The following is a 13,434-nucleotide window of genomic DNA, read 5'->3' on the forward strand; positions in this document are numbered from 1 at the left end:
TTCAAAGCACAAGACAGAGGTTCCTTTTTTATTATTATTAAGACCGACAGAAGTGTTTAATACCATTAAAAATGCTAAACTGAACACAACTAGGATTCATTAATGATCCACTACTGTAACTCAAATAAATTAAAAATAGCTAATTACAAAGTGTATAACAACATAAGTGTGATGAGACAAGGGTAGGTTTTTTTGTTGTGTGTTTTTTTTTTTTTTTAAAAAGATAGTTTCACTACAAGCTTTGTGTCACTGGCAATCATTGACATCTAGCGAGATGGTCAATGGGATACTTGATAAAATTCAGTCTGGTCATTCAAGAACTCACAAATGCAAGCTCACAAAACATTGATGAGTTATGCAATTGCAAAGTGCTCTAATGCAACATTAACTACATGCAATCAACAATTTGGTACAGTATCCAAAGAGACATTACATTAAACATTAGGATCTCAAGAAAAAAGCAGCTTTTAAGTCTTCTGGTGCAAATTACTACACTTCGTCTTCTGATTTGGTGCCCCAAAGAAAGACAGACAGACAGACAGAAAGAAAACGAAAAAAAAAAAAAAAAAAAAAAGGCAGTGCTTGATTCTGGTGGATATGGCAAGTGAATGTTGGGGAAACAGCAAAAATTCAGTAATGAATTTTGTCTCAAAAATCTATTAACTAAGCCAAAATCAGAGGGCACAGACATCTGTATAAACTGCATCCAATCAAAGGTCAACTTCGGAAATGTGTTTTTCCATTTAAATAATAAGTCTAAGAAGTTCTCTCACACTCTCCCTTCTATATTCGTAAGAAGTAAAAGAGGCGTTTTTGTAAGTAAACATCAAATCCTGGGGGTAAGATAAACCACTTGTGCCATCCCCTTGTAGTCTTTCAAAAACATCTACTTGCAGTGAAGAACTCCACATTTATCAGATAAGAAGCTTCCTTCATGCACACTCTTCCATCCAGTTTATTATTTGCTGCCTGAGAAAAGCCCCTTCTGTTTTTCAGCATAGATCCTGCTTCCCAAATAATTAAGACAAATGAGGAGGTAGAAATACAGCGCTAAATTGCTTTCACAGCATCAGATTAATATCGTATACAGCACAAGTTTGTTAGTGTACGTTTTAAATGCGATCTACACATTCTTCCCTGTTACGGTAGCAACCCTTAGAAGTGTGGGCCAGGAAACCATTTTTGCACTCGTGTTTACTGGTCGAACCCTTTTCGTTACACACCGCTCGCCTGCCCCGTATAGAGTTTGTACTGCAAGAAGGCATATTAAAGAAAAGGTTGTATTTGTGTGGCTTGCGCTCTAATGACATGTGCCAGCCTATACCTACCAGTAAGCGTTTTAAAGTGGCTGAAAAGGTCTGCATCAGTCCCAATGCCGGTGCTAAATGCCTGGTTTTGTAAAAGCAAGAGAACAGAATTACTTTTAGGTTATGGGAAAGTAAAATGTTATGGGCAGCGTTCTAAAATAAATCTCTTTTCTTCACTTTATTACGAAGTACTGAATGATAACAGCAATCAGAATGGAAAAGATAGCAAAAAGTGCAAGGATGACAGCAGCACACACTTGGTCGCTCTGGGACCATTGTGTCCTTGTGGTTTGCACAGTGTCCTTGTTGGTGCTTGCCGGGGGTTCAGTCCTCTGAGAGATGAATAGCACTGGTGTGCTGTAGGGGCCTATCAGGTCCTGATGACCTACTGTCTCTTGGCACTGGCGAATGGCACACACGCGGAAACGGTATTCACAGTTCAGCTGGAGGCCCGTGTATCGGAAAGACCAGTCTGGACCCTTGTAGATCTGGCAATAAAGACAGAAAAGAGACACATCAAGTAAAAGAGTTCATCAAAAGGCATATCAAAAACCCAGACACATCAGTAGGGTGGTGTTGATGGTCAAGGGAACTGTAAAAACGATGACTCCTCGCCAGTGTTTTCACCCATGCAAAGTAAAATGGACAAAAATCTCACAAACGCAATTTAAATGCCAGATAAAGTCTCCGGCCCTTTTGGTGAAACACAGGAAAAGAACTGCAAGTGCTTTTACGGCACGATGAGTACGTGCCAATTAATCCCAGCGTTAAGGTGTTTTAGTCACCACTTACAACGTAAGTGCTACACCATGGGGTGTAATATACAGTGTCGTATCACGGGACTTCAGGTAATTAGCTCTGTATCAAGCTACTTCATTAAGTCCAATCCAACACACTTCGTTGTAGTTAAGATGTCATGTGTTTAAAATATTATAATTTATCCCAATAAACACTGTATCAGTAAAGCCCCAAGGAGTCCTCTCTGATTCTTAATTTCATCAGATGCCAAGACACAGATGACTTATCACGGTGTTCTCCCAGGGTCTCTCTGTCGGCTGGTTAATGTGAGTTCACAACTCTTCAGCATGGAGTGCCTAATTCAGTGAAATCTATATTCTGGTTTCTCAAATTAATTTATTTCCAGCTACGTAAAGGTCCTGTAAAAGCCAACAAAATCGCACACGGGTGCAATTTTCTGATTATAGGCATATTGATGGGTACTGAGCTGTTCGGTGGGTAGCAGAGCACAATTTGATTTCTCTCTTTAAACCCCTTCACCCCCTCTCCCCCAGCTTGGATTTCCTTTATTTAACTGGTAGCCAGATACAGAAATATCGCATCACGTGGAGGTTCTCCCTACAGTTATACTATTAGACAGTGCTGCACAAATGCAAACTACCAACCATACAAGGAAAGAAGCAGGAAATCTCTTCTGGTTTTGTTGTCTGAAGAGCTGTTGCTGTGCCTGTGGCTACTTACAGATTTTCAAAGTCCTCTGACAGCCAGGCGGCTGGGTTTTACTGGAACCTACAACCTACAGACTTTTCTTTCTCTCAGGAAATTGTCCCCGCACTGAGCAGGGCAAGTCATTGGAAGTGCAGCTTCCCCCAAATTCTGCTCATTTGTATCATGCATTTGGTAGGGAGCAAACAAGCCACAGAGACACATCCTGCTCTGGCTACAGCTACGCCAGCTGACATGGGTTATTGTCTGCACCTGCTTGTCCCCAGTGCCTTGCCAGACATTGCCTTCCCCTCAGATGTGTTCGCTGGGGTATTTATATGGTTGCTTACTAACCCCTTTAAGAGTTGACTAATGTATGTAACTCAGACAGCAGTCTACTAACTTACTTTGTCTGAAGCATGTAGGGAGAAACGGCATGAGCAACTTGGTTGACGGATCCGGGAGGAGGAGAAGAGGGGAGTGAGGTTCTGGCAGGGAAATGGTAGTAAACAGCTTGGAGAGGACTTCCAGGCAGTTTGGTTTTTGTCCATGTCAAAGAAAATTGTCACCATCATGTCTAAGTATCTTAGAGGCCATTTCCATGGTGTTTATAGAATCATAGAATGCCCTGAGTTGGAAGGGACCCACAAGGATCATCAAGTCCAACTCCTGGCCGTACACAGGACAACCCCAAAATTCACACCATGTCTCTGAGGGCGTTGTCCAAGTACTTCTTGAATATGGCCAGGCTTGGTGCCATGACTGCCTCCCTGGGGAGCCTGTTCCAGAGCTCCACCACCCTCTGGGTGAAGAATCTCTTCCTGATACCCAACCGAACCCCGCCCTGGCACATCTTCATGTAACCAGGGTGATGAAGTTAACCAAACATGGATGCTGCTATACCGTCCAACTGAACATTAAATCTGGGGACAATCAGTGTATTCTTTAATCTGTATTTTAGTCATTAGTTAATCATTAATGCAATAGATGATGTGTTTCTGTCAGAACCCCTCTCCTTTCAGACTCAAAGCCTAATTTTTAGATCCCAAACCCTCTCTCCTAGTGCTTAGGGTCCAAACCCCTGTTCTAAGGATTAAATTAAAGCCTCACTTTTAGCTAGCAATGATTCGGGGTATAAAGGGTTGGGAGTTACTAATACAATCTAGCGTAGCTCAACTAATGCTGGGACCTGGAGCCAAAACTTAGCTAAGATAATGAGGTAGCCGAAACAAGAACAGCCTGCACGACAGAATAATGAGGTAGCCAAAACAAGAAGAGCCTACACAATGACTAAACCATATTGCTTTAGGGGAGTCAGAGAGGCCTCAAGATTTGAAGTACCTAAACAAAGTCACGGTGACATTTGGCCATAAGAAAAGCAGATGTACAGAGCCATAAAGATAAGGAACTGCAGAGCAGACACTAAACCAAGAACAGACCATCCCTCAAGGACAGTACATACGTAATCTCAGAACTGAGTTTGCACGAAAACAAGGGTTAACTAGCGGACACAGGGAGGAAGAGTATGTCCTTCATCCAGAGACCCCTGACGACCACCTGGAGACACCAACAGGCATGCACAAATGACGTCTGCATATAATGAATATGTATATCTTTTATCAGAAAGCTAATGAATATGTATACAAATCATGTACTTAACTGGCACAATGAGATCTGACGGTACGCACGTTAGGAGGAGTGAGCGATCCCCCGCAAATGAAGAATGCCTGCCTTTTAACACTAGCTCGTAACTGGTGTTACGAGGTTCATTCCCGATTTCGGTGACACTCCTGCCATTCCCTCGGGTCCTGTCACTGGTCACCAGAGAGAAGAGATCAGCACCTGCCCCTCCTCCTCCCCTTGTGAGAAAGCTGCAGACCACAATGAGGTCTCCCCTCTGTCTCCTCTTCTCCAGGCTGAACAAACCAAGTGACCTTAGCCACTCCTCATATGGTTTTCCCTCTAAACCCTTCACCAACTTCGTGGCCCTCCTCTAGACACTCGCTAGTGGCTTCCTCTAGACACTCGCTAGTAGCTTTGTATCCTTAATGTACTGTGGTGCCCAAAACTGCACACAGCACTCAAGGTGAGGCCGCACCAGCACAGAACAGAGCGGGACAATCACCTCCCTTGACCGGCTGCAATGCAGTGCTTGGTGCACCCCAGGACATGGCTGGCCTTCTTGGCTGCCAGGGCACATTGTTGGCTCATGTTCGACTTGCTGTTGACCAGAACCCCCAGATTCCTCTCCACGGGCCTGTTCTCCAGCCTCTTGTTCCCCAGTCTGCCTGTACATCCAGGGTTGCTGTGCCCCAGGTGCAAAATCTGGCACTTGCCCGTGTTAAACTTCATACGGTTGGTGATTGCCCAGCTCTCTAGTCTGCCCAGATCTCTCTGCAGGGCCTCTCTGGCCTTGACAGTGTCAACACCTCCTCCCAATTTTGTGTCATCAACAAACTTAATTAGTATTCCTTCCAGTCCTGCATCCAAGTCATTTATGAAGAGATTAAAGAGTACTGATGCTAAGATGGATCCCTGCAGAACCCTGATAGTGACTGGCCGCCACCCTGATGTAACCCCATTTACTATCCTTTGGGCCCAACCCGCCAGCCAATTTCTCACCCATTGCATTATGTGTTTATCCAGCTGTGTGCTGGACATTTTGTCCAGGAGGGTGCTGAGAGAGACAGTACTGAAAGCTTTACTGAAATCCAAAAAGATTACATCGACTGGCTTTCCTTGGTCAAAAAGGTGGGTAACCTTGTCATAGAAGGAAATAAAGTTTGTTAGGCAGGACTGTCCTCTCGTGAACCTGTGCTGGCCGGGACCAATGACTGCCTTGTCTTTCAGGTGTTTTTCAGAATAACTCCCAGAATAACCTTCTCCATAATGTTACCAGGCACAGAAGTGAGACTGACAGGCTTGTCCTTACCTGAGCCATCCCTGTTGCCCTTCTGAAGACTGGGATGTTTGCCAGCTTCCAGTCAACTGGGACCTCTCCAGGTTCCCAAGAGCATTGAAAAATCATTGAGAGAGGTCTCGCTATGATCTCAGCCAGCTCATTAAGTACCCTTGGATGAATCCCATCAGGCCCCATTGACTTACAGGGATCTAGCTGGAGCAGCAAGTCCTGCACAAGTTTGGGGTTGATTAGGAGTTTATCATTCCCACAGTCATGGTTCTCTAGCCTGGGCTCTGGGGGTCTCTGAGCCCACCATTGGTGTTGAAGACCGAGGCGAAGAAAGCATTAAACATCTCTGCCTTTTGTGAGGTGACCATTCTCATGAAGCAAAGGGCCAATGCTATTTCTGGACTGCCTTTTAACGTTAATGTATTTTAAAAAGCCCTTCTTGTTGCCCTTCACTGTACTGGCCAGCTTCAACTCTAACTGAGCTTTGGCCGCACATACTTCCTCCCTGCAGTGGTGAACAGCATCCCTGCAGTCCTCCCTTGCTGCCTGGCCTTGCTTCCACTGGCCATATACTTACCTTTTTTGCCTTATTTCTAGAAGAATATCCCTGGTGAGCCAAGCCAGCCTTTTGCCTCGCCTGCTTGACTTCCTACACTTTGGGATTGCCTGCTCCTATGCTCTTAGAAGGTGGCACTTAAAAAATGACCAGCACTGATGGACCCCAGGACCTTCAAAAGCTTTTTCTCTAGGGGACCTTACAAAGTAGTTCCCTGAACAACCTTAAGCCTGCTCTCCTCATATCCAGAGTTGAGGTCTTGCTGGCAGCTTTCCTCCTGTCACCATAGATTTTAAGCTTGACTGCTTCATGGTCACTGTGGCCAAGGCAGCCCCCAATCTCCACTTCACCCACAAGGCCCTCTCTGTTAATAAGCAACAAGTCAAGGAAGGAACCTTTCCTGGTTGGTTCCCTTAGTACCTGTACCAAGAACCACAGAATTCTTAAGGTTGGAAAAGACCTCTAGGATCATCAAGTCCAACCGTCAACCCAACACCACGAGGCCTCCTAAACCATGCCCTGAAGTGCCACGTCTAGATGGTTTTTGAACACCACCAGGGATGGTGACTCCGCCACCTCTCTGGGCAGCCTGTTCCAATGCCTGACCACGCTTTCAGTGAAGACATTTTTCCTAATATCCAATCTAAACTTCCCCTGGTGCAGCCTGAGGCCATTTCCTCTCGTTCTATCACTAGTAACTTGGGAGAAGAGACCAACACCCACCTCATTACAACCTCCTTTCAGGTAGTTGTAAAAAGCAACCTGGTCTCCCCTCAGCCTCCTGTTCTGCAGGCTAAATAACCCCAGCTCCCTCAGCCTCTCCTCATAAGACCTGTTCTCCAGACCCTTCACCAGCTTTGTTGCCCTTTTCTGGACATGCTCCAGGACCTCAATGTCCTTCTTGTAGCGAGGGACCCAAAACTGCACACAGTATTCAAGGTGTGGCCTCACCAGTGTTAAGTACAGGGGCACGATCACTTCTCTGCTCCTGCTGGCCACACTATTCCTGATACAAGCCCGGATGCTGTTTGGCCTTCTTGGCTTATGTTCAGCCGGCTGTCAGCCAGTACCCCCAGGTCCTTCTCCGCCAGGCAGCTTTCCAGCCACTCCTCCCCAAGCCTGTAGCGTTGCATGGGATTGTTGAGACTGAAGTGCAAGACCCGGCACTTGGTCTTGTTAAACCCCATACAATTGGCCTTGGCCCATTGATCCAGAGTGTCCAGGTCCTTCTGTAGAGCCTTCCTACCCTCAAGAAGTTTTCATCCAGATGGGTTAGGAACCTTCTGGACCTGTTGGTCCCAGCTGCACAGTATTCCCAGTTGACATCTGGCAATTTGAAGTACCCCATAAGGACAAGGGCAGATGACTTAGAGGCATCCCTTAGTTCCTTAACCAAGAGTGTCATCGGTGTCATCCTCCTGGCTGGGTGGCCTACAGTAGACTCCCATGACAGCATCTGCTTTGTCTGTCCCGTAATCCTTACCCAAAGGCTCTCAACTGTGCCATGACCAACTGCAAGCTCCATGCATTCCAGCTCCTCCACTACATACAATGCCACCCCCCCGTCTCGCCTGCCCTGCCTGTCCCCCCTGTAGAGCTTGTTTACTTCTTGACTGTTCCAATTTTAATTTTTGCAAACTATTCTTCTCAATTTATTTTAATTTATTGCACTAAACTGTTCCAGAGAGGCAAAAGGAATCATGGACCTTCGTCTAGTAACCTTTGTTTTCTTGTCCAGCTCATTTAGCAATGCATGTTGCTAATTAAAGCATGATTTGTCTCCGTATCTAGAAGCAACACTGACCACGCCTTGCTTACATACTTAATGTTGCCTTTACAATTTTAAAGTTGCAGTAAAGAATATTCCCATGGCAAGATAATAAACACCTTGGATTATGGTTCATCCTTTACTGAAAAATTTAACAAATGGACAGAACAAGCATAGCACTACACTAAAAGTTATGAATTGTGAAAATATTAAAGCCTATTATCTACCAAAGCACAGGCAAAACTTATTTAATACTGACCTACAATAAAAGTATAATATACCAGAATTAATTGTGTTTCCTTTCTGGAAGGAAGCCTGCTCGCTTAATAGTGTGAAATGGAGTTTCCAAGCCTAATTTCATGTCTGTTATCAGGCAGTTTCTAGGGAAGCAAAATTAGCACTGCACATATTCTTTTAAATGCAGACTAATTTGTAGCTTAGTGTTTCAAAGTGCATCTTTGGATAATCAAACCTGAAATTATAATACACTCTCAACTGCTCGACCCTTGTAGTTACAGCATGACCGACTACTGAGATATTCCTATGGTGAAAAACTAATCTCTGAATGGTATTAAAAAAGTCTCCCTGCACCTGAATGTCTATGTTGCGTAAGTAGGGGGTCTTTCCTATCTGCAGTTTTCTGTACAGAAGTATGACTTGGACAACATCAAAGCTTTTATAATGTTGTTTACTGCCTTCAAACAGCTCTTAGTGCAAAGAGAACCCTTCGTTCTTTTTCTCATAAGCCTCAATTGTGTACCATTGGGAGGATGTTTTCTTTTTGTCAGTTCTTCCCATTAGTGGACAATTTCCTCACCACTTGAGGTGTCAGGTTGTATTTAGTAAACCTGAGTGTAACTCAGAGAGGCTGCAACTGACTGCAGTACTTATATTACTTAAATATCTCTTCTCTATGACAATAGTTTTAGGAGATACCACCTTGTATTATTCAGTAACAAAAAGTTAGCATAGTGACTAAAAACATACTATAACAATAATCTTCAATCTAAACTAGTTATCATAAATACTAACTGAAGAAAAATACAGTAACTGAAACACATCATACCTGTTTGAATTCTGAGTCTTTTCCCACCATGACCTGAAGACAGTAGATAACTGGATCACCCTTCACGGGCTGCAGAACCTCCCATGCGATTTCACAAGTGTGATCATTTATTCTCTCTATCCTTGGTGCTGAAGGAAGAAAACCCAGACATGACAGCTAGCTCTACTTTCCCCACCACTTAATGTTATACTCTAACGACTTGTAAAATTCTGTATTATATCTGCTGTTTTGTCTCAGAGAAGCAAAAGATTCAGGTTCTAATGTATTCTTTCCACAATGTTTGCTGGAACAACAACTAACAATTCACATAGGTCTCTATTGCTAGTTTAAGTATCATCCAAGAGAAAGCAAGTAAAATTTGGTGACTGCAAGTGTGTATCATATGCCAAAACACCCCAACCCCCAAAACCACAAAAAACCCACCCCAAAACCTGCTATGCTTAAAATTATTCTAAACACACTAGGATGAATTTTCACCTCAAATGACTGTAATGGGCTGGTCACTGTCTCCTGGTAAGCAAGGATTCTAAGTACAAACCTTCTTATGTCAAAGAATGCATAAACCCCAAACCTTTCATTTTTGGAGCAAGTATTTTAGGCTTTAGGCAATTACATGAAAGCAGCATTCCCTTACTATCCCTACCTGCACTTGGAAAAGGGCTTAGCCTTCTAAATACCCCAAATGCAACACAATACCAAAACCAACCTGCCATCCCACCACCCCCAAATGAAAGAAGCAGCACCTTTACCTTTCAAGGCAGCTGGAACAGATTTGGGAGTAGTGAAAACATATTCTTGAGAAAGGGGACCTTCACCAGCTTCATTACATGCCTGAATACAAAATTTGTATGATGTTGACTCACTGAGTCTTTGTACTTTGTATGTATGACATGGTCCTCTGTATAAGGATACAAACCTGAAAATGGAAAGAGTAGCTTATTTTAAACACAGAAAAGGACTTCTGAAGCAGCTGCAGTATCATCTTGAAATCTATCCCCATAATTTCCCAGAATCCAATGAGAAGCCCAGAAATATTTATTTCAGAGTTAAATGGTGTTCTAGCATTACTATAAAACAATAAACTCGTTTTCCAGGGGCAAGGTTTTGTTTCTCATGTCTGAAATAAAAATCTCTTTTGCACAAAGAGTACTACAGATTGCCTCTCTGCAAAAATGATCCTAAGCATTTCCAGAATCCCTTCTGCACTTGAAACAATGGGAAAGGATAGCAGTTCCCTCTCTCAGTGAGCTACGAACACCGCTTTTTTTGGCCATCTACTCCCCCAACATCTTCAGCTTTTCAAAATTAGGTACCTAGATTTTAGCTTTTTGTTCCTTTGCAACTCTCCCTTACTACACCTACGAAAGAGTCACGGATCCAACTGCTCTTGTGCACCACTGTCAGAGATGGATGACTGCTGAAGATCACTCAGATCTGCACAGGAGGCCAGAGTCACACTTGTAAAGCACACCAAGTCCTTTTATAGATAGAATGATCTGGGCAGCTCTCATTTGATTTTCAGTTTTGGTATCCCCAGGACACAGCACAGGTTTATCTCGTTCTGCAGGGGTTATCATCTACTTTGACTTTGTCTTTTAAACAGATGGTACCTGCATGTGACCTAGTCTTTGGTAATGGCAATGACTTTCTTTCCAGTTAAGACTGTAATTTATTTTCCTCCTTACAGTGGGGCAATCTCACCTAGCAGATCTATTTTGTCTCACTGACAAGACAAAGCTACTCAGATTCAGACATGGTACATAGTGTATCAGTACTGTTCCTTTTATCATTTAGGCAAGGGTACTTGCTGTACCATCTCAGCTTACATTTCAATTTAAGATGAGAGAAGGGATCCCTTAAAATAATAATTTGTACTATATGAGTTTATTTTCCACTAAAAATAACTGCATATAAAGACAACAGAGAGTAAAGAATTCACCCCCTTCTAATCAAGTATATAAAAACCACGAGACTGATTAGACTTGATACTTTGACAAAATACTTAACCAAACATGACAGAGAGAAAAGCGTGCTGGTACAAAACATTTCATTAAACTCTTCATATTGAACCGTAAATACAAAACTATGAAGTTTTCAATCCTGTACTTCCCAGCACAGAACACTAGAGCCCTTCTTGCCTTGCCAGACGAGACGACATCCTACGGCTGTTGTAAATTCAGCAAAGCACATGGAATTTTGCCCTTTGCTGCCATCTCCCAAGGATCAGACCACAGTGATACAGGGCAGAGCAAAGCGATGCCAAAACCAACCTTCCGTTCTTATCCTCCATTTGAAGGTGGTACTGAATGGAGTCAGTTAATGCTTTTGCGGTTCCCTCTCCCCACTTCAGCTTGAGAGTCTGAGAACTGTATGCAGCACATTCCAGGCGAGGTGGATCCGGGGGGAGAGGCTTTGTTTTCAGTTTTATGGTGTGGCTGAAAGGACCTGCTCCAAGACTGTTTAGGGCTTGAATTCGTACTCTAGTATTTTAAAAAAGAGATAATAAATTAACTTGAAATTAGATCCTAAAAAAAATAACAGGTCATTTCCACCATTCACATTCAAGACAGAATAATGGTACCAAATAGACGGTACTTTCCACAATGAAGGATTTTATCAACATTATGCTTTGACAGACTATGAATATCCAGGAGTGTCACTTTCCTTGCCACATTTTAAGGAGCTGAACTAATTCAAAATAAAAATATGTTAGCATATTTGCATCATTCATATTAGTGAAAGGATGCAAAAGCTCTACAGGCTACTTCAAGAGCGGTCCATCTTCCTGACTGCACAGGCCTTGTACCAAAATTTTTGTTAGCCACAAGAGATGAGATGGAGAGATGAGGGAAGGTAAAAAAAAAGCCACCGCCAAAAGAGGTGAATCCCTATCCTCGTGTGTTTTATCATGTGAGTTCAAGGATGACTACAGGAAAGTTTTACGGGCTTTTTGGAACAGATATGATTCATGTGAAAATAAAGTGATGGTGCCCAGCCACTTCTCTTGCTGTTTTCACTGGTAACACATCTCTGGGTGCCTGCAAACACAAGCCATCTTGGGTCTGCCTGGAAAGGGAGAGGGGGAAGCTAGAAGTCAAAGGACACATGGCTGAGGGGTTTGTAGAATTTGGAATTCAGGGATAATTTTTTTTTTTATATTCCATGGAAAACAATGCTGGCATTAGGTTTACATGTAAGAATTAAAAGAAGCAGCCAAGAAATTTATTTCAAAAAAGGAAAAAGCAGAAAACAGAGAAATCTGAGGCTCTTTACGTATCTCACAGGTAGCCACAGAGAGCAAAGTGTGCCTAAGCTCATTTTGCAGACTAACACTTGCTGGTCTAAAATAGTATCTAGGTAACCGGAAAAAAGTCACCAAAAGAATTAAATTCTGAAACAGTCAATCACACAATTTCAAAATATTGAAGCACAAATGTGTGCACAGGCTTATGAATAAATATTTCTCCTTCACTACAGTAATATTTAACTTTATACTAATTTATTACAGCACAAAACTAAGGTTAATATATGCAAATTTTTGTTTGCGCAAAGAGTTAATAGTGTATTCTATAAAAGCACTTTTGTAGGTAGAACTACCTAAGTACCTCTGCAACAGAAGCTTCTCTTTTTTCAGTTTGTTGACAGAGAGCGATGGCTCTTCAAAGTGCCACCATTATTGTTAAATACTCACAAGGCACACAGAACCACTGTAGTCTTACATACAGCATTAAAAAAGTAAAACCAAATCTTTAAGGAATCTGAAAACTGCATAGCCAGATGATATCCTAACTATACTGAGAACAGTGTGGGCTTAAAGTCTGACTTCAGTGGGACTGACATGCTCCTTTAACACTGAGAACACGTTTTTGTAACAGGAACGTGGAGTGCCTTCAGGCAGAATTATTGATTTTTTCATTTGTACTTTTCAGTAACCCTCAGGACAAACATAAGGGATGATTTTAGCAAATAAAACTCTTCAAAAGAGATTTAAAATTGATTGCTAGATTTTCAAACCAATATTCTTCAGGCTGACTGCCACCTAAACACTTGCTATTTCTGCAGAAAAGGCATTGCAAGTTGCGATGAGCTGTCATTAGATCAGACAATCCAGTCAATAAAGACTGGACATGGTCCTTCCTTGGATGGATTTTATCTTGTCAAACAGATTAGAGGCCATCTACCTATGAAGCAACCAGTCCAAAAATCAGTTATGAATCTGAATTTGTAATCTGAATTCAGTTAAACTGACACATTAACCAGACAGATACAACAATACCACGATAAACAAAGTAACATAAATTGTTCTTAAAAGAAAATAAAAACAGCACAGCTCATCCATTTATGATGATCATCATACAAAGCTTCCTTTTGCTCCATGTCAAT

General features: G+C 42.5%; 1 protein-coding gene across 8 annotated transcripts in view; it reads right to left on the reverse strand.

Annotated features, from left to right (window-relative positions):
- FNDC3A (fibronectin type III domain containing 3A) overlaps nucleotides 1-13,434 on the reverse strand; it is a 129,020-nt gene continuing 115,586 nt past the window's right edge. For all 8 annotated transcript variants that reach the window (XM_075086488.1, XM_075086478.1, XM_075086460.1 and 5 more), the window contains 4 exons: nucleotides 11,322-11,531; nucleotides 9,801-9,967; nucleotides 9,052-9,179; nucleotides 1-1,795 (listed from right to left, as the gene is read on the reverse strand). In XM_075086488.1, coding sequence (XP_074942589.1) covers nucleotides 1,481-1,795; nucleotides 9,052-9,179; nucleotides 9,801-9,967; nucleotides 11,322-11,531 — 820 coding nt within the window. In that variant the 3' untranslated portion in view covers nucleotides 1-1,480. The remainder of the gene's footprint in view (nucleotides 1,796-9,051; nucleotides 9,180-9,800; nucleotides 9,968-11,321; nucleotides 11,532-13,434) is intronic.

Source organism: Phalacrocorax aristotelis, chromosome 1, assembly GCF_949628215.1.
Source record: "Phalacrocorax aristotelis chromosome 1, bGulAri2.1, whole genome shotgun sequence".
NCBI lineage: Eukaryota > Metazoa > Chordata > Aves > Suliformes > Phalacrocoracidae > Phalacrocorax > Phalacrocorax aristotelis.